The sequence below is a fragment of the Pristis pectinata genome, chromosome 11 (assembly GCF_009764475.1).
Source record: "Pristis pectinata isolate sPriPec2 chromosome 11, sPriPec2.1.pri, whole genome shotgun sequence".
NCBI classification, from domain to species: Eukaryota; Metazoa; Chordata; class Chondrichthyes; order Rhinopristiformes; family Pristidae; genus Pristis; species Pristis pectinata.
The window spans coordinates 39,896,085-39,919,165 of record NC_067415.1 but is presented as its reverse complement, the minus strand read 5'-3'; the positions used below and the strand labels follow the sequence as shown (position 1 = coordinate 39,919,165).

Sequence of the window (23,081 nt, the reverse complement as noted above, 5' to 3'; positions counted from 1 at the left end):
GGGAATGTACTAACTGGAAATTAAGTAGTCGGAGGGATTGCTCAAAGTTTCACTCAATATCATGGAAACAGAGCAAACCCATTTTCATAGTAGTATTATTAGGGGAAAGAATCTAAACATTATAAATCAGGTTTTCGGGAATGAAGTTAAGAAACTCTTCCAATAACAGAGGACAGTGGAAGTCTGGAATTCTCTGCAGACAGAATGCTAGATCAAAAGTACAGAGGGATTTTGGGCTCCAAGTCCATAGCTCACAGAAAGTGGTCACACAAGTAGGTAGGATGATAAAAGGCAGCATATGGCATGTGCACCTTCATTGGTCAGGGCACAGAATATAACAGCAAGGAAGACATGTTGGGCCACATTTGGAGAGTGGTGTGCAATTCTGGTTGCCCCATTACAGCAAGCACATGGAGGCTTTGCAGAGTGCAGAAGAGGTTTACCTGAATGCTGCCTAGATTAGAGGGTATGAGCTACAAGATGTTGGACAAACTAGGGCTGTTTTCTCTGGAGCAGAGGTAGGTGAGGGGGAGACCCAATAGAAGTTTATAAAATTATGAGAGGTATAAGTAGGTACACAATCAGAATCTCTCCCCCCTCCTCCCCCAAGAATAGAAGTGACAAATACTAGAGGTCATGCACTTAAGGTGAGGAGGTAAAGGTTTAAAAGGTGATGTGCAGGGCAAGTTTATTTTATCATAAACAGTTGTAGGTGCCTGTAATGGGCTGCCAGGGATAGTGGTGGAAGCAGATATGATTGTGGTGTTTGAGAGGTTGTTAGATTGACACATGAATATGCAGAGAATAGAGGGATATGGACGATATACAGGCAGAAGCTATTTAGTTGAATTCAGCATCATGTTCAGCACAGACATTGTGGGCCAAAGGGCCTGTTCTGTGCTATACTATTCTATGTTCCATATAATAGTTAAATCCATTCAGCCTCTGATTTGAAGTTATGGTAACCAAAGATATTACATAGAAGCTGGTATACAGAGTTAGGCCACAGAACAGCACAGCATAGTACAGGCCCTTCAGCCCATGTTGTTGTGCCAATGGATACAAATCTTATCCCCATTCTATCTATCCCCCTCTCTACTTTGCCTCCCATAACCCTCTAGTTTTCTTTCATCCATGTGCCTAAGAGTCTCTTAAATGACCCTATCATATCAGCCCCTACCATCCCTCCCTGGCAGTGCATTCCAGGCACCCACCAAACCCAACACTGACATCCTCACTGAACTTTCCTCCATGCACCTTAAAACAGGTGGCCTCTAGTATTGGCCATTACTGCCCTGGAGAGTAGATGCTGGCTGTCCACTCTGTCTATGCCCCTCAATCCTATATATACACCTTATCAAGTCTCTTCTTATCCTCTGTCTCTCCAAAGGATAAAAGCTTCAACTTGCTCAGTCTCTCCTTGTAAGACACATACTCCAATCCAGGCAGCATTCTTGTAAATCTCCTCTGCACGTTCTCCAAAGCTTCCACATCCTTCCTAGTGTGGCAACCAGAACTGAACACAATATTCCAGATGTCTAACCAGGGTCTTAGAGTGGCAACATTACCTCTCCGCTCTTGAACTCAATGCCCCCAACTAATGAAGGCCAGTACACTATACACCTTTTTAAACCACTATCAACTTGCACAGCAACTTTGAGGTCTACGTACTAAAACCCCAAGATCTGTTCCTCCACACAGCTAAGAATCTTGTCATTAACCATGTACTCTGCCTTCAAGTTTGATCTTTCACAGTGTATCACTTCAATTCTCCAGACTGAACTCCATCTGCCTCTTCTCTGCCCAGCTCTGCATTCTGTCAATGTCCTGTTGCAACCTACAACAATCTTCTGCACCATCTACAACACCACCAACCTTTGTGTCATCTACAAACTTACCAATCCATCCTTCTACTTCTTCATCCAAGTCATTTAATAAAAAAAAAAAAATCACAAAGAGCAGGGGTCCCAGAACAGATCCCTGCACAACACCACTAGTCACCCACCTCCAGGCAGAATACTCTCCATCTACTACCACCCTCTGCCTTCTGTGGGCAAGCCAATTCAGAATCCACTCAGCCAATTTTCCACGGATCTTATACTTAATGACCTTCTGGATGAGCCTAAGTATGGGGAACCTCGTCAAATGCCTTACTAAAATTCATATATACCACTTCCACTGCTCTACCTTCAATCTGTCTTGTTACTTCCTCAAAAAACTGTTCACGAGGCATGAGCTGCCCTTCACAAAGCAATGTTGACTATTCCATAAGACTATGAATCTCCAAATGCTCATAAATCTTGACCAAGTATCTCCTTTGATAGCTTGCCTACCACTGATGCAAGACTAAATGGTCTATAATTCCCAGGATTATCCCTTTTACCTTTCTTGAACAATGGAACAACATTTGCCATCCTCCAGTACCACTCCTATGGCTAGGGAAGACTCAAAGATAGTTGTTAACACTCCAGCAAGCTCTTCCCTTGCTTCCCATAGTACCCTGGGGTATATCCTATCTGACCCCAGGGACTGAGCTATCCTAATGCTTTTTAGCATCTCCAACACTGCTTCTTTCTTAACCTCAATGTGCTCCAACACACTTGCCTGTTCTATGCCAACCTCCCCTCCGTCTAAGTCTCTTCTTGGTGAGCACTGAAGTATTAATTTAGGACCTCCCCTACCCCCTTCCCTCCCACCCCCCCCCCCCCCACCCTATCCCTGAGCAGTCCTACCCTCAACCTAGTCATCCTCTTGTTCCTCACGTGTAGAATGCCTTTAGGTTTTCCTTAACCTTACTTACCAATCCTGTTCACCAAGGTCGTCTCATGCCCCCTTCTAGCTTTCCCCAAGTCCATCCTTCAGCTCCTTCCTGGCTACATTATAACTCTCAAGAACCCAGACTGATTTTTGCTTCCTGAACCTTAAGCTTCCTTCTTCCTCTTAACTAAACCTTCCACCTCTTGTTAACCATTGTTCCTTCACCCTACCATCCTTTCCTTGTCTCAGTGGGACAAACCTACCTGGAACTGATTGGGCTTGAATTATTCACATTTCTACCAAAAATGGATTCAATGGGATTAAGTAACAAATTTTAAAAATAATTTACTTCAAAATTATATTAATCTACATGAATTCAAGTTAAAAAACAGGACTTGGAGATTAGTACACATCATATCTAAATACCTGCCATTCGGGATGCCTAAAACAACGTTACTTTTTTAAAATCTTGATAACCATTACTGTTCTAATACACAGGTTTATTTTGAAAATTAACATCAAGCTCTTTCTAATGAATTCCTAATTTACTGCTCTTGAGACATGACACAATTACCCATGTAAATCTTCAAATATGAAAATTAAAAGGTCATACGTACAAAGCATCAAAAGGGCACAAAGTAGCAGCTGTATCCAATTTGGACAAAGAATTTCAGATCCCAGGGGTGTCTCCTACTCAAACTTATTTACCACTGCTCTGGACAAAGTTTCTAGTTCTTTACAGAATCATTTGATTGACTTCCTGGCTAAAATGCACAAGAAACTTGAATGTTATCTGCCTCACTGAAAATAAATCCTGTTGAGGAAATGAAAACTGCCATTAACAGCACTGAACTGCAGTTCATGGTCCAGATCATTTCACCTCCTAACTAAAACAGTCATTACAAGAAAGAAGAGTGACTTCCTTGCAGAGTTTCGAGAACAGGATTTTAAAAATAAATCTGGCCTAAAAGAGCCAAAAATTTCACAAACAAAATTAATGGTTAATAAAAGCAACATTCACCCACTTATTACCAATCCAAGTACATTAGATACATACTCAGAAGCCATGAAAAGGGCCTGAATGACACTGTTCATGTAGCAGGTATTGCCAAGATTAGCCAGTCCTGTCTTTCCTGTATCTGATTTTGCAGTAAGTCTTGGATACAAAGGTTCCAGTGTATTTTTTTGTGACGTCCAGGCATTCTGATTGAGTAGCTGCTTTATTTTTTCTTCATTTGGAATTGGAAAGTCCTAGAACAAAAAAGGCACACATTCTTCCCAATAACATTAAGAAAAAAAGATAAAGTCTTTTATTTTGTGCATGATGTTACCCCATCATCAGTACTTATCTGGTAAGAAATAACAGATCTCTTACACCAGTATGAAAATAGCATTAAATGATTTCAGGTAAACCATCAATAGGAATGGATGCAGAATTAACATCTCTCCCTACAGGAGATGTCTAGATCCAGGGTTCAATCATCCAAGCCAGAGGAGAAATTTCACCACCCAGGAGAGTAGCAAATCTTTGGAATTCCCTACTCAAGTGCACTGTAGAGGCTCAGTTGCTAAGTCACACTTTTAGTTGTTAGGAAGAAAAAATAAGGAAAATGTAGTGGGGGAAAATATGGCTGATCTCTTATCTCCATGCTAAGATTACTGTATAGAGGAGCAGACATGAAGGATGAAACGCTGAATCTCACTTCTATTCCTAGTGTTCTTATTTCACAAGAAAATGCCCCAGAAATAATATCATATGAATACAGAGTCTCTCTCAATACTTCATTTAAATTTTTGGACAGAAGCTGGGTTATACAGTTTATATAGATTAGGTAATTAGTTTTATGAAAGACAGGAGCTCAACACAAATTAGAGTAGTTGGAGATGCAAGCAAGAAATAAAAAGGACAATTTAAGATAAAGCAAAAAGAACAGAATAAATGCAAAAGAAAATATTAAACCAATGTATTGTCATCCAATTGCATAAATGGTGTTATTGAGATAACCAATTACAGAATGTTTAAGTGATGTGCCTAGTAAACTGTACTATTGACATGCCCCAAACCCAACTCTTCTGCATCTGGGTATACCTTGAGGCACACAACTCAATTGTAAATGCTAATCACCCACTACTGCATTGTAGCGGGAACTTTTCCTAACCAATTAGGAATCCCAACTACGGTGCAATATATTGTTACAGTGCACATTACATCAGGCTTAACGACAGCTTCTATCCCACTGTTAGAAGACTGTTGAACAGTACCCTAGTTCAATAAGATGGACTCTTGACCTCACACTCCACTTCATTATGGCCTTGCACCTTAGTCTGCCTGCACTGCACTAAAACTGTATTCTGTTATTGTTCTTCCCCTTGTACTACTTCAATGCACTGATATAATGAAATGACCTGTAGAGACAGCATGCAAAACAGTACGTGACAATATTAACCCAATTTACAGTGGGCATCAGGTTCTTATGAGCCAAATTAGCTAGGTACTGACTACAGAGGAATTGTTCATTTTCCTGTAATTATCACTATCACCGTGAAATTAGACTGCACAAGACCACATTTTTGTGAGCAACTCTAATTTATGGCAAAATTCTTTTTTTTTTTGAAGTCCACGATTTCCTTCTTCACTTTCCATATAATCTATTCAGTTATATATGAAGAACTCCAGATATGCACAATAGTGCCTATGATAGGCAATCAAAGCCTCAATTACTTCTGGGATTTTTATGTGCCTATGGCCTGAATTATCTACAAACCATTCATACAAACATAGGCCTTTACAACACTTGAAGCCTGCTTTAGTATTGAGAAGGGTCCTACCTAAGCAAATCCCAGTCTATGATATCAGATGCTGGGAATCCTTGTTAGGCAAGTTCCCTTCATGTTTACTGGGCTCTCCCTCGAGTCATGCCCTCCACCCCAGCTGGTAACCACCACATTATCCCCACCCTCAACCACTGATCTGTTGACCCAATCACAGATCTTACTTTATATAATACATCTCAATGCAAACAAAATGTTAACCAACATTAGTAAAATGATCAAGTTATTCTAAACACTTACCTTAAGTGCCTCTATGACAGGTTCATATAGGTCAGGGAAGCCTGAAAACCGGAAGATCATGCAGTGTACTAATTCAGACAGTTGTTGCCGACAGCTTATACCAGAGTTGGACTCTTCTTTAGAGAGTGACACCATTAATTTGGGAATGTGAGGAACAAGCTGTGGAGTAGTGATACAAGTTACAACAATTAAAAACTAATCTTTAAGTACTAACTGGAATATTAGATTGTCATACATTTGAAACGTACTTTAAATTTGTACTTTTAATGCCAGGGACATTCAAATCGGTCAAAGTTTTTGTCAGCTGTTCTGTGAACAGAGCTTGATACAGTCTACAAATGATCACATTAAGACATGCAAGATCTCAATGCTGTGCAGGGCATTGCCACTTTGAACTGGGACAGCTTTGGGCCAAAAGTGAACACTATTGCCCTAATATTATCTCCAACAAAGATAGTCAATTATGTGATTACATCCATAAAAGTCTATCCCAACTACCTTGTGCAGTCTCCAAGCATGAATAATGATTTTTTTGGGGGGGGGGGGGGGGGGGGGGGGAGGTGTGAGGGTGGTGGTGGTTGGAATTTGTTATCAATCACCTCCATTCTGACCAGGAATAACATTACCACTGATAAGATTTCCTTATTAGTCACATGTGCATCAAAACAGTGAAATGCATCTTTTGCATAGGACGATAGGATGTTCAGGGGGCAGCCTGCAAGTGTCACCACGCTCCCAGTGCCAAATAGCATGCCTACAACTTCCTAACCTGTATGTCTTTGGAATGTGGGAGGAAACCTGAGCAAGCCCACGTAGTCATGGGGAGAACATACAAACTCCTTACAGACAGCAAGAGGAATTGAACCTGGGTCACTGGCACGGTAATAGTGTTACGCTAACCGCTACACTACTGGGTACTGCTAAGGTGTACCTGCTCTCCCAGTACAAATCCATGCATCATATTCTCTACTTAAAGCAAGACAACTCAGCCTATGGAATTCTTGGTACACTGGCAACACAACTTAAATGAGCAAGATACATCTGCTGAAGAATAGACAATCTAAACCACACCTTGCAGCAAGTTCCACTTCAAAATTTTCTGGTTAAATAGAAACACAATGACATTTCACATTTAGGAGAAAATGAGCAGAGCAAGAACCTTACAAATGAGAGAGTTGCTAATTCTACAACTAAGGACTAGGTCACATATTCAAAATTTCCTGTGCACAATTTAAATTTAACTTAGTCTTATAGCAAAAATATTACAATTGAAAATACAGCTGGAGTTTTCCCCCAGTTGTTCAACCAGTTTTAAAATCTCCTTGAAGCTGACATATTGCCTCTCAAAGCAATGCTTAAAAGTAGATCCAAGTAGTAGTTAAACCTAGAATTAACAAGCATGTTCATAATTCAAAAATAACCTTTTAACAATACATTTAGGCATTTCAAATAGCTGATTGGGTAGAGTTTTTACTTTAAGTGCCTAGTTGCTACTCATTCAAAATATATTTGAACATTTTTTGTCAATGCCAAGCAGTTTAATCCCCTTCATTAAGGCAGCAGACTGTTATATTGAATTGAAAGTCCATTCAGTGAAAACAGCATCTTTGCATTCAGTCACTCAAATTGTCTATGTGAAGCTATTCAGATAACCCACTCCATAGTAATTCTTGCAGAATGCCTGTAGCTAGTTTCCATTAGTTTTGTCCCAGCTTTTCATAAATTTCTCAGCCCTGAAACAATTTAAAATATTGAAAAACCAAACATGCTCCTTTAGAAAAAAAACATCCTCAAAATATAGATGTAAACTACCTAATGAACCAATACAAGCACTTTAAAATTTGTATTTCAAATAATGAGCAAAAGCAGTTTTGAATTTGTGAGCAAAACACTTATTCCCAGCAAGATATACAGTTTTGCTTCCAAACCACAATTATCAAAGCATTTCTATTAACATTTGTACATGCTTAAAACCGCAATTAAAAAAAATCAGCCAGAAACAAACAAGATATGGTAAACAATTCCAACACCAGCCTCCCAGATCAAGTTTAATAACACATACCACATGGAAAGCTTCCGGTGAATGTTGAAAACTTAAAAGCATGTATTTCAGCACAGCAAGTGCTCCTGCTCTTACAATTGGGTAAAATAGCCTTGAGAACACCTGGAAAACAAAGTTTGTGTATCAATAAAGAGGACAGATTTGGCTTTAAATAGAGGCATGCAAAAGTTTGGGCACCCCGGTCAAAATTTCTGTTACTGCGAATAGCTAAGTGAGTAAAGGATGACCTCATTTCCAAAAGGCATAAAGTTAAAGATGACATTTCTTTTTTATTTCCATCTTTTACAGTTTCAAAATAACAAAAGAGGACGAGGGCCCGAAGCAAAAGTTTGGGCACCCTGCATGGTCAGTACTTAGTAACACCCCCTTTGGCAAGTATCACAGCTTGTAAACGCTTTCTGTAGCCAGCTAAGTCTTTCAATTCTTGTTTGGGGGATTTTCACCCATTCTTTCTTGCAAAAGGCTTCTAGTTCTGAGAGATTCTTGGGCTGTCTTGCATGCACTGCTTTTTTAAGGTTTATCCACAGATTTTCGATGATGTTTAGGTCAAGGGACTGAAGGCTGTGGCAAAACCTTCAGCTTGTGCCTCTTGAGGTAGTCCATTGTGGATTTCGAGACGTGCTTAGGATGGTTATCCTGTTGTAGAAGCCATCTTCTTTTCACCTTCAGCTTTCTTTGTTAAAAAACAGACGATGTGATGTTTGCTTCCAGAATTTGCTGGTATTTAATTGAATTCATTCTTCCCTCTACCAGTGAAATGTTCCCTGTGCTACTGGCTGCAACGTAAGCCCAAAGCATGATCGATCCACCCCATGCTTAACAGTTGGAGAGGTGTTCTTTTCATGAAATTCTGCACCCTTTTTTCTCCAAACATACTTTCGCTCATTGTGGCCAAAAAGTTCTATTTTAACTTCATCAGTCCACAGGACTGGTTTCCAAAATGCATCAGGCTTGTTTAGATGTTCCTACGCAAACTTCTGATGCTGAATTTTGTGGTGAGGACGCAGGAAAGGTTTTCTTCTGACGACTCTTCCATGAAGGTCACATTTGTGCAGGTGTCACTGCACAGTAGAACAGTGCACCACCACTCCAGAGTCTAAGTCTTCCTGAAGGTCTTTTGCAATCAAACGGAGGTTTTGATTTACCTTTCTAGCAATCCTACGAGCAGTTCTCTCTGAAAGTTTTCTTGGTCGTCCAGACCTCAACCGTTCCTGTTTACTACCAATTCTTAATTACATTAGGAACAGAGGAAACTGCTACCTGAAAATGCTTTGCTATCTTCTCATAGCCTTCTCCTGCTTTGTGGGCATCATTTATTTTAATTTTCAGGGTGCTAGGCAGCTGCTTAGAGGAGCCCATGGCTGCTGATCGTTGGGACAAGGTTTGAGTCAGGGTATTTATAAAGCTTTGAAATTTGCATCACCTGGCCTTTCCTAACAATGACTGAACAAGCCATAGCCCTAACAAGCTAATGAAGGTCTCAGACCTTGGTAAAAAGTTATGAGAGCTCAAATCTCTTGGTGCCCAAACTTTTGCATGGTGCTCCTTTCCTTTCTTCAACTAAAAAGGTACAAAAATAATTCACTAATCTTGCTTAAAATGTTGAAAAGAATGTTTTATCTTTACCTTTGAGATCAGTTCATCTTCTACTCACTTAACTATTCACAGTAACAAATTTTGACCAGGGTGCCCAAACTTTTGCATGCCACTGTATACAGAAAATTCTAAACTAGTCCAAGCACTAAGAAAATATTTAGCTATAAATCACTATTGTAATATGTCAAAACAAGGTAACCAAGAGAAACTCTGCACCATAACAGTACATTTTCAATCATAAATATTGCACCATAAAATCATCTGATCTTTTAATTCATTATTGCATTTAGTGAAGTACAACAAAACCTAAAGTAACAGAACATTGCACCAATGTCTTCCTTGTTCCTCTGAGCAAGTCAGTTACCATCGTATTAGTACAGATGATGTTCAAAATTTATAACAAACAGGACTTAGATCCAGAGTTTGAATTCTTGAAGTCAGAGACAACTGTGAGGGGGAAAATGGGGTTTCAGAAGACCAACCCACCATCAGATGTAATATCCCAAAACATACAATCCCAGATTTTGTGGTAGCGAACTATTGCACTTAGTGCCATTGCACCACAAAACTGGCAGGAGCTTCAAAATTTTCCTGCACATATAGTCGATACAGAAATCCTGAAGTGGCTGCCACTGACTGAATTCCATGGACCATGTTGTTTGTAACATTCTCCAAACTAGAGAGCTTAAATTCGTGACTATTCATGAACTAGTACTTGTGCAAAGTGATGTCATTATTACCTAGTGTACAAAGATTGTTTTTTTTTAAAAAATGCAAGTGAAGGACTCAAAAAAAAAAATGACCCAAGAAAACACTAATTTTATGGATGTGTTCCAATTCCTTTAATGAATATTTCATAGGAATTTTAAAGTCTATTTAAATGTTTAAGGTATTTCAGCTTTTACCTTAGTGCTATACAAAAGGTAGGCATATGCAGATACAACTGTCTAAATTTTTTCTTGGTTTTCTGTTTGAGAATTGATAGGTTGCTGGGCAACTGGTATGACAAAGCTGCTGGACATTAGAATTCAGTTGACTAGTTAAACACATTTACTGGACCTGAGCATCGCTGACAAAGATACATTTTATCATCTACCCCTAAATGCCCTTGAGAAGGGTTACCTTCTTATACCCCTGCAGTGCTATTAGATACTGACTGAAGGAATAGAGACATTTTCAGGAATATTAAATGCAGGAGGGGAACCAAAAAAAGTGATAATCTCATTGTGCAGCTGTGTTCTTTCAATATGGCAAGTACACAAGTCATTAGAGAATTGCTGCAGTGGGTTTTGTAGATCATGTACCAGTGGTGGAGGGAGTCATTTTGTATAATAGAGAACATGGCATCAGACTACTTTAACCTGGATGACGGTGAACACCAAGTGCTGTTGGAGCAGCAGCCATCCAGGTGAGTGAAGAGTAATCACACTATTTGTACAAAGCACAAATCAGGAAGTACTGTTGCAGGATATCCAGTTTATAACCTGCTTCTGAAGCCGCAGTACTTACTACTATCAGCAAATTCTAGGTCACATTTTATATTAAAAAAGTTATTCTACAACCAAAAGAATTTGAACGAGAATTAAAATGTTTTCCAAATCAAATGACTTAAAATATGTGAACAGGTAGAAAATAAATAGATACATAAAAAAAACTATTCCTTAAAATAAGGAAATCAATTTAAGGGCTGGTTTACTGTATCAACATAATTCCAGGTCAGAAATACCACATCCAAAGTAACATTCTGATTTTGGAAGTGATGGAGAAAAAGTGACTAACTGGTTGCTCTTGCATACAAGTGGTATGGATTCAATGTGTAGAGTAATTCTAGCATTGTGATTCTGCTTCAAGTGTTCAACCCCAATGTTGAGGAGAAAAATATTGCTGTGTATCATTACAATTCTTTCCCCAATCCACCTTCCTCTCCCACCACCCAACTTCCAAAGTAATCATCCTAGAAAAAAAGTGGCAAATTCTAATTTATGTGCAGGAAAATGATTAGAAATGAAGACACATTAAACTACTGACATAAGCAAAATCTTTTACATTCTCCCTTTTACTACATCCATTAGCAGTTATGATCTTTACAGTTCAAGTAAGTCTTTGCTGAGTTAAATTTGGTTAATAAACATAGGTCGAGCTGACCAATGTATACATTCAGCGTGCACCCAAAAGGAACCTCTCAAAAATAAGGGTCAACACTACAAGAAACAACTGCCACCATCCAACTCATTTATTAAAATTTCAGAGGGGTCTGGTAGGTGCTGCATTGAAATCCATATGATAATTGTAGTTTTATAATTAACAATAATATTCTAATAGCTAAAGAAATATTGCAGTACCAACTCAATTGCATTATCATCATCTTTGTTTTATGGCATTGCACCTTCCATCCGAAAATTGACTATTTTAAAAGCAACCTTTCAGGTGTTGACCTCAAATTTCCAAATTACCAGTGAGATGAAACTCACCTGTTCAATTTTTGAAAGTGTGACTTCAATCAAAATGCTGAACTTTTTCACAGCAGCCAAACCTTTCAGTAAGCCAATAATCCACTTATCTATGTTTTTGGCTAATGGCCATGAAAGCCAATCAATCATACTACAATTTAAAAAGATAAAAAAAAGTTAGAAACTGCTATTATGTTGAAAAGGACAGTCATCCCTAAAAACAGGATTGTCATTCCAAAAGTCCATCCTTGCAATCTAAACAAAAAAAAGTGCTCAAATGTTATTCCCAAATATCCTTTCCACCTTGTACTCAAAAGGTGGCATATATACCAGATATGATTTCTAATAAACTCAATTTATTACCAATTTACTATGAACTGGGAAAGTCTAAACCTTGTAACAGAAGATTGTAGAGAAATGCACCCTATGCTTGGTCATTCAAGGATGGACAAAAAAAAACTGACAAAATACTAGCTTGTGAACTTATGAATTAAAAATAGGTTTCCACAATTCAGCATGAAGACAAATACTGCAAATTGACAATAGATAAAAACATGTTTCAGGAGGTAAATGCAATTCAGAGACAGAAACCTTTGACTTTCAAAACTTAAAGGATTGCATGATGGAAGGAAAATTAAGAGGCAAAGATTTCTGGCTTTGTATTTAAAAGAAGAAACAAGTTCTGGAGATGGTAATAATGATTGCAAATTTTAAACTTGAAATTTTAGAGATAGGAAAACCATACAAAGTAGGGTTATTTGGAACATAGGTAGTACAAGAGGGAAATCTGGAGATACAATTACAATGGAAGTATCGATATTATACAAGTAATAGTATTGGTAGAGAGCAATACTACCAACGAGCAAAACTGGGTGGTGGTAACAATCTAACAGATGAATAGCAATCACAGCATTGAAAGCTAAAGGAATAGCTCCAACACAGCTTTGTGGGACATTCTATTATGGAAGTCTTTAAACTACACTATCAGAGTCTGAAGACTTGACCATATCAAAAGGTAAGGGCAAAAAGGCATATGAAAAATACCAAATCCACCCAAAGTGAGCAAAAAAAAACAATGATTAAAAAGGGATGAAAATTATACTGGTAATTACATTAAATTTTAAAACTAAATACAGTTTTGATAACAAAAGATATAGATGTAAAGCCACTAGAGTGGCAATTTACTTTTTGGAGTGACTTGAAAGCAAGAGGAATGGTAAAGAAAATGAAACATGGAACGTGTTAAAGCAACTCAATTTGAAGTCTTAATTTATTCACTGGTGTGGTGAGGAGGGTGCAAGGTTACAGAGTCAATGTGAGCTCAAGGCTTTTTAAAAAAAAAGAATGGTGCAGCAGGCTTGAGGGACTGAGTAGCTTACTCATTTGTATGCTCATGTTAGCATGAATTTAAGGCTTGAGTAGATAAGTACACGAGCAGGAAAGAAGATTACTTATTGCCAGAATGTCAAGATAGGACGAGGTTTACATGGACAGGAATTTGTTGGGTCATGTAGGTTGTTCTTGTGCCGTAGATGTTTGCAGCCTATTATGGATTTGTGCCTACATAAGTTTTTGGCCGGTCAATATATAATAGCCTGTACTTGGGCAAATTTGGCTCTCAATACCAACTGATAATGCTTCCTGTATTACACACCTTCCTAATGCACAACTGAGAAAACAAACAAAATAGGACATGCTTTTACAAATTCATTTTAAATCTAGCAATCTTTTAACTGAATGTTTTCTGCAAAGTAATGAATGTTACTTTGTCATATACATGACTTTCTCCTTCTAGTGCTTCATCTGCAGCAAATATTTCTCAAAACAAATTAGCTACAGAAAAAAATTCCAGTCAGCAGCAGTTGGTATTGCACTTAGTGTTTTCGCTAAAATAAAATGCAAGGAGAAACACCCAAAACTTGCATCTAGTGGGCTAAAAGTAGAAAGCAAACTTATAATCACATTATCAAAAGTAAATCTTAATAATGGAAAATGATAATTAAAACTTTTTGAAGTACACTGACCTAGTCCAAACTTGATCTTGATTCTGATTATTGTTATCAAGTAAAATCTCAAGCAATACATTTATGGGTTGGGCATTAGAATAAATGGATACAGTTACCAGTAAATGAATATCTTCAGTGATTACTATGTTGTTATAAATCTATGCCCAATTCAGTTTTAAATCTTCCCAGTCCTAGATTTCACAAAATTGCTTTGGATAATTAAGCTATTGCACAGGGATACACAAATTCTCCCTCTCTCTAGTCCTCTATTACCCATAAAGATTATGTACAAATAGTAAGAAAAAAAGATTTCATAGGTCACACATTAGAACTTAAATGCAATAATTCCTACATGTATTTAACATTAATGTTTCCTGGATCTGGGAGTAAAAGATGAAATGAAAAGAAATACATGTTGGTTGATGAAGGATTATTTCAGAACCAGAGAATAGATGGCCCAACCCAGCAGAAGTGAGATTTGTTCAGCATAACAATTAAACAGCATTAAGACAAATTAAAGTTTCAAGGGTTTTTAAAAACAAACTATAACACTGGGTATAGAACATGGGCAGTTAAAAAACCTTAAGATTGACAGCACTGTGGCATCTGTGATAGCACAAAACAGACGTAGCTGGACATTTGTAATTTTCAATAAATTAGGTTTCTATTTTAGATCCTTATTGCCAAGTACAAGTGGCTAAAAGATGGACCAATAACTTGCTCCCAAGTAGCTCAGGTTTGTCACCTATATTCCATATCCCCTTATTCCAAGATTCTTCAGTTCTACAATATTTGAAGTTTTCAGATGTCTTGAATTTCTACAAGTTGGTCTGACTTCAGACCTTCATCTACTTTCTAATTTTCCCTCAAGGAATGCAACACAGCTGGTGGTTAAAAGAAAATACTTATTCACTTCTGCATTACATTAGAGTCAGAGTACTACAGCACAGAAACAGGCCCTTCAGTCCATGCCAACCTGATCTTCTGCTTAGAAGCATCTACCTGGACCATATCCCTCCAAACCCCTCCCATCCATGTACCTCTCCAAAAATCTCTTAAATGTTACAATTAAACCTGCATCTACCACTTCTGCCAACAGCTCATTCCTCACTGGCACCACCCTCTGAGTGAAGAAATTCTCCTTATATAGTTCACCTTTCACCCTAAATCTATATCCTCTAGTTCTAGTCTCACCAATCCTTGGGCACTAAGCCCGTATGCATTCACCTTACCTATACCTTTCATAACTTTGTACAATTCTGCAAGATCTCCACAAGGCTGCGTCCTCAGCCCTCTACTCTACTCCCTATACACTCAACTGTGGGGCCAGATTCTGCTCTAACTCCATCTACAAGTTTGCAGATGATACCACTGTTGTAGGCCACATCTCAAACAGCGATGAGACGGAGTACAGGAAGGAGATGGAGAGTTTAGTGGAATGGTGTCATGACAACCTTTCCCTCAATGTCAACAAAACAAAAGAGCTGGTCATTGACTTCAGGAAAGGGGGCAGTGTACATGCACCTGTCTACATCAATGGTGCTGAGGTCGAGATGGTTGGGAGCTTCAAGTTCCTGGGATTGAACATCACCAACAGCCTGTTCTGGCCAAACCACGTGGATGCCATGGCCAAGAAAGCTCACCAGCACCTCTACTTCCTCAGGAGGCTAAAGAAATTTGGTTTGTCCCCTTTGACTCTCACCAACTTTTACTGATGCACCATAGAAAGCATCCTATCTAGATGTATCACGGCTTGGTATGGCAACTGCTCTGCCCAGGACCACAAGCTGCAGGGAGTTGTGGACACAGCCCAGCACATCACGAACACCAGCCTCCCCTCCTTGGACTCTGCCTTTACCTCTCGCTGTCTTGGTGTAGCAGCCAGCACAATCAAAGACCCCACCCACCTGGGACATTCTCTCCTCTTCCATTGGGTAGAAGATACAGGAGCCCGAGGGCAAATACCACCAGACGCAAGGACAGCTTCTACCCTACTGTGTTAAGACTATTGAACTGTTCCCTTATACAATGAGATGGACTAGGATCTCACAATCTACCTTGTTGTGACATTACACCTTATTGCATTGCACCCTGTAGCTGTGACACTTTACTCTGTACTGTCATTGTTTTTACCTGTACTACTTCAATGCACTCTGTACTAACTCAATGTAACTGCACTGTGTAATGAATTGACCTGTACGATCGGTTTGTAAGACAAGCTTTTCACTGTACCTTGGTACAAGTGACAATAATAAACCAATACCATTCTCCTGTGCTCCAGGGAATAACGTCCTAACCTATTTAACCTTTACCTATAACTCAAGTCCTGGCAGCATCCTTGTAAATTTTCTCTGCAGTCTTTCAAGCTTATTGATATCTTTTCTGTAGGTAGGTGACTAGAACTGCAAACAATACATTCAACTCGTTTTAGATTAGTAAGGAAAACTGCAGGTTCAAACTTGCATGTAATCAGCTGCAGTTCAATAAGTGAAAGCCAACATTTTGACAATCTGCAACGACACAAAACAACTTACTTGGTTAAAGCAGTCATCATCTCCACATCTATGATGCAATCATCATTCGTCAAGTTTTGAATGACCCCATCCATGATTTCCAATGGAACATACTGGACCACAGTGGCCAATGCATTTGATGGCCCATCAGATTCATCTGCAGAAGACCCACAAACAACAACTTTTCCTTTAGAAAATGCATTTGAAGATTTAACCATGCTCTCAATTTAAAAAACAAACTCTGGTTTCTTTGTATTTCCAATCAAAGTTACATCCTACTAAAGAACAATTAAGACTCATTTCCTGGCAGGTTACCTCAAGAAAAATTAAATTTTCAAAATTGTATTGCTGCATATTGTTATTTGGTCTAGTTTGTTCCATAGCCTTCTCTTGTGCCATTAAAAACAGCTTTTAAAAAAATGCACCATGCTTTAAAAAGAGACAAAGGCAACAGAACCACAACAGTTAAAATGGAGAAAGGTTAAGAAATTGTAATGCACCGCACAACATTTTCATTTTCTATGGTGGTTCAGTATTTGATCAGTCCACACAGCATCTTCACCAGTAGGTCAGTAGTGGAAAACAGTCTCATTCTATAGAATGGAAGCTAAAAAATAGAGGCTGAAACTGTAGTGCAGTACTGAAAGGAGTGCTGCACTGATATGGGTGCTGTCTTCTCCCTCAGAAGATGCAGAAATATCCCAAGATATTCAAAATACACTGGAGACAGTTTTTGCCCTCACTAGTATGTTAATTCATTAACCAGTGTAATAAATTATCTGGTCTTCTTCACATTGCTACTTGCAGAATCTTGCTGTGCCAGTTGTGTTGCTTGATTGCTGCTTTATTATGGCTAGCCTGCAGGACCAGATGAAATTTCAAGTATTAAAATAGGGTTGTATTAGATCAGTTTGGGCAACCATGATGCAATTCTTCTTTCTCCATAGATTTCTTCCCCCCCTCTTAAAGTGAGCATTAAACCCTGGCAAAACATTTGGTCATTTGTCCTAAGATCTACTTGATTTGATCAGTAAATTTTGCTTTAAAGTGTTCTTTTGAAGTGCTTGTGATATTTAGTGAAGTTGAAGCCATCCAAGTTTTTAACTGTACTGGAGTAAAAAAAAAATCATTTTTTCCCCCTACCATCTGGCTCTAATCATAAACAATTCAGCTAGCAAAGAACAGCCACTAGGTGGCTTTAAATTCAGGCAGGGAAAATCCATTACTTAAACTAGTCCCAAGAAATTAAAAATCATATACAAATAGACTTTATTAATAAAAATAACTTCTATAAAAAGGAATAAATGTACTAAAAGATACTAAATGTAGAGAAAAAGGACTGTAAATATTAAATGTTCCTTCTGTTTACCAGGACTGTGTAAACAGGTTTCAAGGCCCTCAAGTTGTGCAACCACTCCAGAGTACAGGCAGTACACAGAATCAAAAATAAAACGACCTAAACTTTCCATTCTTTGTAATGGAATATCACATGCAATATGTAGCAATGTAGAAAACCAAATAGGTTCACTAGGAATTCTCAGGTAAGCAAATGCTAGCTCAATTGCAAATGCGTACTTCAGTGTTGGATTGAACCATAATATACTGTAAAGCAGAAAGCCAGTAACCAGCCAAGCATTTTTTTGGGGGGGGGGGGGGGGGGGGGGGAAGAAAAAAAAGGGAAAAAAAGAAAAGAAAAAGGAGGCTAAAGAGCACCTTTGGTACTAAAGCAGTAATGAAATCCATAACCACTGATGATAAAACCTTTAACCTCACTATTGAGGTGTGGAAATCTGCTAAATAAAAAGCATACTAGAGAAATAGAAAATTGTGTAATTCAAATTGCAAATGTTTATCCAGGCCAAAGAACTAGAAAATGTCAAGGACACTTTCAATGGATTGACCAAAAACTTGGTCTTCAGTCAGTAGAGTTAAAACACTCACCTTGTCAGCAGTTGAAGTTCATTTCACCGGAACCAAACTTTGACACAAGATGCAGCCATACTAAGTTGTAGGTTTAGCATGATGAACACATTTCTACACAAAAACTTTGTTTTGCAATTGGTCAATGCAATGCAATGATTTCCTTTTGCAAATTAATAAGTCCAAACGTTTCTAAGATGTCATAGTTATTTCTCCCATGTTCTGAATAAAGGAAATAAAGCAGGTCTTTTGTTAAGAGTTCACAAATGTCAGATGACATTTTCAAATTGTTATTGGATTTTCTAATTTCAGGAGCCGAACAAGTTTCATTGTACAGCACAATTTCCTATTCACACATTCAGGTAGGATGCCAATTTGCATGGAGAGTTTCAAGAAAGAGTGCATTTTCTTAGCTGCAAGAATATGGAACCCGCCAAGGCATCAAAATGTGACATGTAACCTGTCGAATCAGGTTACTGCACAGACCTATGAGAAATGATGCATTCAAAGGATACTGCAAGTTTGAACACCAGAAACTCATGGTTGTTTGCAGCTGGACAAGGCCAAAAGATTAAGATTAGTGTAGCATATAAACAGTGTGCAGGGTCTACTGGTAGGATTTTAAGACACTTACACACATGGGATTTCCCAACACTGTAAAGAACACTAAGTAGGCAAAAGTATCACACATTTATGCATCACATAACATACAGCAGCAACATTTGGTCAGCCTACTACCACAAAAGTCATGACCAAATCATACGAGGTCAAGATTCCATTCTAAGTTAATGATTCCAACACAAAAAGATCTTCAGAGTTGTTGAAATAGAGTGTAATTAAATTTTTACCATATTATGTTACCTAACCATTCTAAATATTTTAATTTAACAATGCTTAGTGTTTGACACAAAAGGTTCAGGTAAAAAAAGTAGTTTTTGGATTGGGTCACATGTATAAACATTGTACCACATTATAGAGAATGACTTATCAAAAGTGCCCTTTTATTTGATACACAAACCACCATCAATGCAATAATCAACTGAATGAGGCATTGAAAGTCACAAGACCTATAGTAGGGAAATTAGTCATGCATGACAGAAAGATACATATCACAACTACCAAACAAATTAAAACCAGGTAAAAAAAATTAATGCTAACATTTTACAATCAAAATTTAATATTAATGGTTTTCTCATTGCATACAGTAGTTCTATCCCCACACAAAAAACATGCAGATGTAATATTTATGCTGCAAGATTGATCACATTTTGACTAATAATCTAGAATTCATGCAACTTTTTAAAAGTCAGATTTACTGGTGCTTTATGCTCATGGGACAAAGTTATGGAGTTAACCACCACTTTCTGGACACAAGCATTATAGTGTGGCCCAATGTTTACCATGGATTAAATATTGAACTGTCAGAGATGCAGTCCTTTGCAATAATTTAATTGAGGTTATACCTACCTATTCTGATGGTTTATATTAAAGATTTTTAAATTTAAAATGGCAGAATAAACAGGTAACACTTCCATTATCTTGGTAAAATGTTCTTATGCCAACTAAACCCAAAAACAAAAAGGCATTCAATGAAGAATTCCACAATCCAAAACGTGTTTATATTGATAGGACAGCAATCCCACTTCAAAAGTGGAACATTATCCACTGAGCATTACCATCACACTCAAGTGCCTCATACTGCAGTTAGTCTGAAATAAGAAGTCATTGCATGATATTTTCTGTTTGTGTTGGAAGCCATTCAGCAGGAAAATGTTGGAAAAGCAGAACAATTTTGAGAACAACAGTATCAAACTATTGAAAACAGGTGAAGAATAAGAACTTCTTGCTTAAAGTGTTGAAGACAGTGTACTTTGTAATTTTAGTTTCGGGTTTAACTTCCCAGAAATCAAACAATGTGCCACAAACTGGAAGAACCTAATTTTACTTCTAATGATCCAAATAAACTTGCATTCAATTACTACTATAACCGGTTCTGCATTATGGACTCAACCACAATGAAATTAATTTCACTTTTGCTTTAACATAAAAAGAAATGGAGCTCCAATTTGAAGCTAATGCTCTGCCCCATACATTCCATGGACATTCCCTTGCAGCATTACTTACCATAGTAAATACTACTAAAAAAAAGTGTGGCATAAAGAAGTCATGGTTATCATTGTCTCTTTCAATAGAGCTACTTCAATGCAAAGATATTTGGGGGTTGGGGTAGGGGGCATATCTCCACATTAAAATCATATATTGTACCACTAAATACTGTGGACTTAAGTACCTAATCCTTACCAAATTAGTAGACCAATGCCAAGATGAAAAAAAAACATTTCCCACAGGAAGGAAGATGGAAGATTTGTTTTATTCCCAGTTCTTCTATGTCTCCAAGCCTAGTATGCAGATGTATCAGCCACCACCACAAGTAGCAACAAAACCTGCTGGAGGACCTCAGCAGGTTGAGCAGCATCTGTGGAAGGGAAAGAATTGTGGACATTTCAGGTTGAAACACTGCATCAGGACTCCTGACCAAGGTTTCAACCTGAAGTGTCCACAATTCCTTCCTTTCCACAGATGCTGCTTGAACTGCTGAGTTCTTCCAGCAGATCGTTTGTTGCTCCAAATTCCAGCATCTGCAGTCTCGTGTCACCATAAGTAGGTTGGTTTGCAAGCAGAATGAGAGGAAGGATTGCAAGGGCAGGAGGAAGAAAAATAGCCAATAATTATTCCCTCAAGGTTAAAACATACATGTTCCTTACCAGTTGATGAAATAACAGTGAACAGCTCCCGCAAGGATGGAATTATAGCTGCAGTTTGTGTCCGCCAGATTCTATGCAACAGCCCGCTTACTTTGTTTACTTCATCCAGGAATTCCACGATTTCATCTTCTTCTTGTGATCCGCATTGGAATTGCCCTATACTTCTAACAAGTTGCTGACAGAACACCACTTGGAACTTTCCACTAGGAATGCACTGAGGATATTCAGCAAGAATTTTACTAATGCAGGCACACAACTTTGATCTGGGTTTCTCACACACTATGCGGAGAAGCTCAATCTGAAGGACATGAAATACTTCATCAGCAGACACATCATCCTGAATATATTTTAATCCTAGCTGAATGTACTCTAAAATTTCAATGCTTCTTTTGCTCAATGTTCCATAACCATCTTGCAGGAGCTTCAAGATAAATTTTACATTAAAAAAATCCTCAAAATCTGCAGTGTGGTTCTGGGCAAAAGCTTCGAGAACCTCCTTGCCCACATCCTTTTTGAATTGTGTATCACCCAACAGGATGAACTTTGTCGACAACTCAAACATGGCTATGCACTGTTTACTGTTGAGAGGTTCTTTTGCTGCTTCTAAAATACGTCTTACAAGCACATGCTTTACAGAAGTTGGATGGCGGGACAACATCATAGCTTCCAAAATCTTGTCCATGTCTTTTCAATCCTAAAAGAAAAAAAGCCTATATTAATTCTAATTTCACTCTTATAAAATTACAAAATATAAAAGAAATTCACACCAAAAAGGATACCCACCCATTTTAAAGTGTTCTTTCAATGGTCAGGCAAGATCCTGACTTTGCCATGTGCCAACACTGATAACAGTGGTGCAAAAGGTACCATGTCATGACCACATTTGATGGCTTTGAAATGGAAATATACCACACAAGGTTAACCAGCAGTTATAGTATTGGTGGGGTTCAGTTGATTTGTTCAATCACATTTAAGTCTGTAATTACTGACACCCATCAGTTGATAATGCTAGAGTAGATCAGCATACCTCAAGCAAGGCTGCCATGAACACAATGACCTCCGCTGTTGTGAACGTGGCAAGTGCTATTCCTTGATACTTAACCTGAAGATGGTTTTAATTTTGTTACTGCAGATGTATTAACAAAAAGTGGTACATTTTAAAATCATGTTACTCCATAGCTTATGACAATTTCATTTTTACTTAAATAAGATTAGCTACAATGATCGATCTGGGTTGTTAGATTGTTAATGTAATCAAACTAGTCAACTAGTCTGGAAAATTAGATTCCATGAGATCCAGTGAGCAATAGCTAACTGGATTCATAATTGGCTTGATGGTAGGAAGCAGAGGGTGATGGCAAAAGGTTGTTTCTCAAACTGGAGGTCTATGATTAGTGGTGTGCAACAGGAATCATTGCTGGGACCTTTGTTGTTTACGAATGATTTGGATAAGAAAGTACAAGGCACAGTTAGTAAGTTTGTGGACAATACTAAAATGAGTGGTATCATAGACAGTAAAGAAAGTTATTAAAAATTACAGGGGAATCTTGATTAGCTAGGCAAGTGGACCGAGGATTGGCAAATGGCTTCCAATGCAGCAAGTGCGAGGTGTTGCATTTTGAGAAGCTAAACTAGGGTAGGACTTGTACAGTGAATGGTAGAGCCCTAGGAAGTGATGTAGAACAGAGGGACCTGGGAGTACAGGTACACAGTTCACTGAAAGTCACAGGTAGACACTGTGGTGAAGGTGGTGTTTGGCCATCATCTGTCAGGGCAATGAGTACAAGAGTTGGGATGTTATATTGCAGTTGTACAATATGTTGGTGAAGCTGAACTTCAAGTATTGTGTACAATTTTGGTCACTTATAGGAAAGTGATTGTTAAGCTGAAAAGACTGCAATGATTTCATAAGAAAGTTGCCAGGACTTGAGAGCTTGAGT

The 23,081-nt window shown here is 38.2% G+C and overlaps 1 protein-coding gene across 2 annotated transcripts in view; it reads right to left on the bottom strand.

The window, feature by feature from the left end:
• The window catches only part of LOC127575949 (ubiquitin carboxyl-terminal hydrolase 35-like), a 54,403-nt gene that overhangs the window by 24,900 nt on the left and 6,422 nt on the right, over positions 1-23,081 (bottom strand). Inside the window, exons 1-7 of one of the 2 annotated variants that reach the window (XM_052026218.1) lie at positions 21,142-21,269; positions 18,398-18,598; positions 16,478-16,613; positions 11,959-12,088; positions 7,892-7,993; positions 5,830-5,988; positions 3,815-4,008 (exon numbers count right to left, since the gene is read on the bottom strand). In XM_052026218.1, the coding sequence (XP_051882178.1) occupies positions 3,815-4,008; positions 5,830-5,988; positions 7,892-7,993; positions 11,959-12,088; positions 16,478-16,551 (659 nt within the window). In that variant the 5' untranslated portion in view covers positions 16,552-16,613; positions 18,398-18,598; positions 21,142-21,269. Of the gene's footprint in view, positions 1-3,814; positions 4,009-5,829; positions 5,989-7,891; positions 7,994-11,958; positions 12,089-16,477; positions 16,614-18,397; positions 18,599-21,141; positions 21,836-23,081 lie in introns of those variants that run through there. The other variant, XM_052026217.1, reaches the window with a different exon arrangement.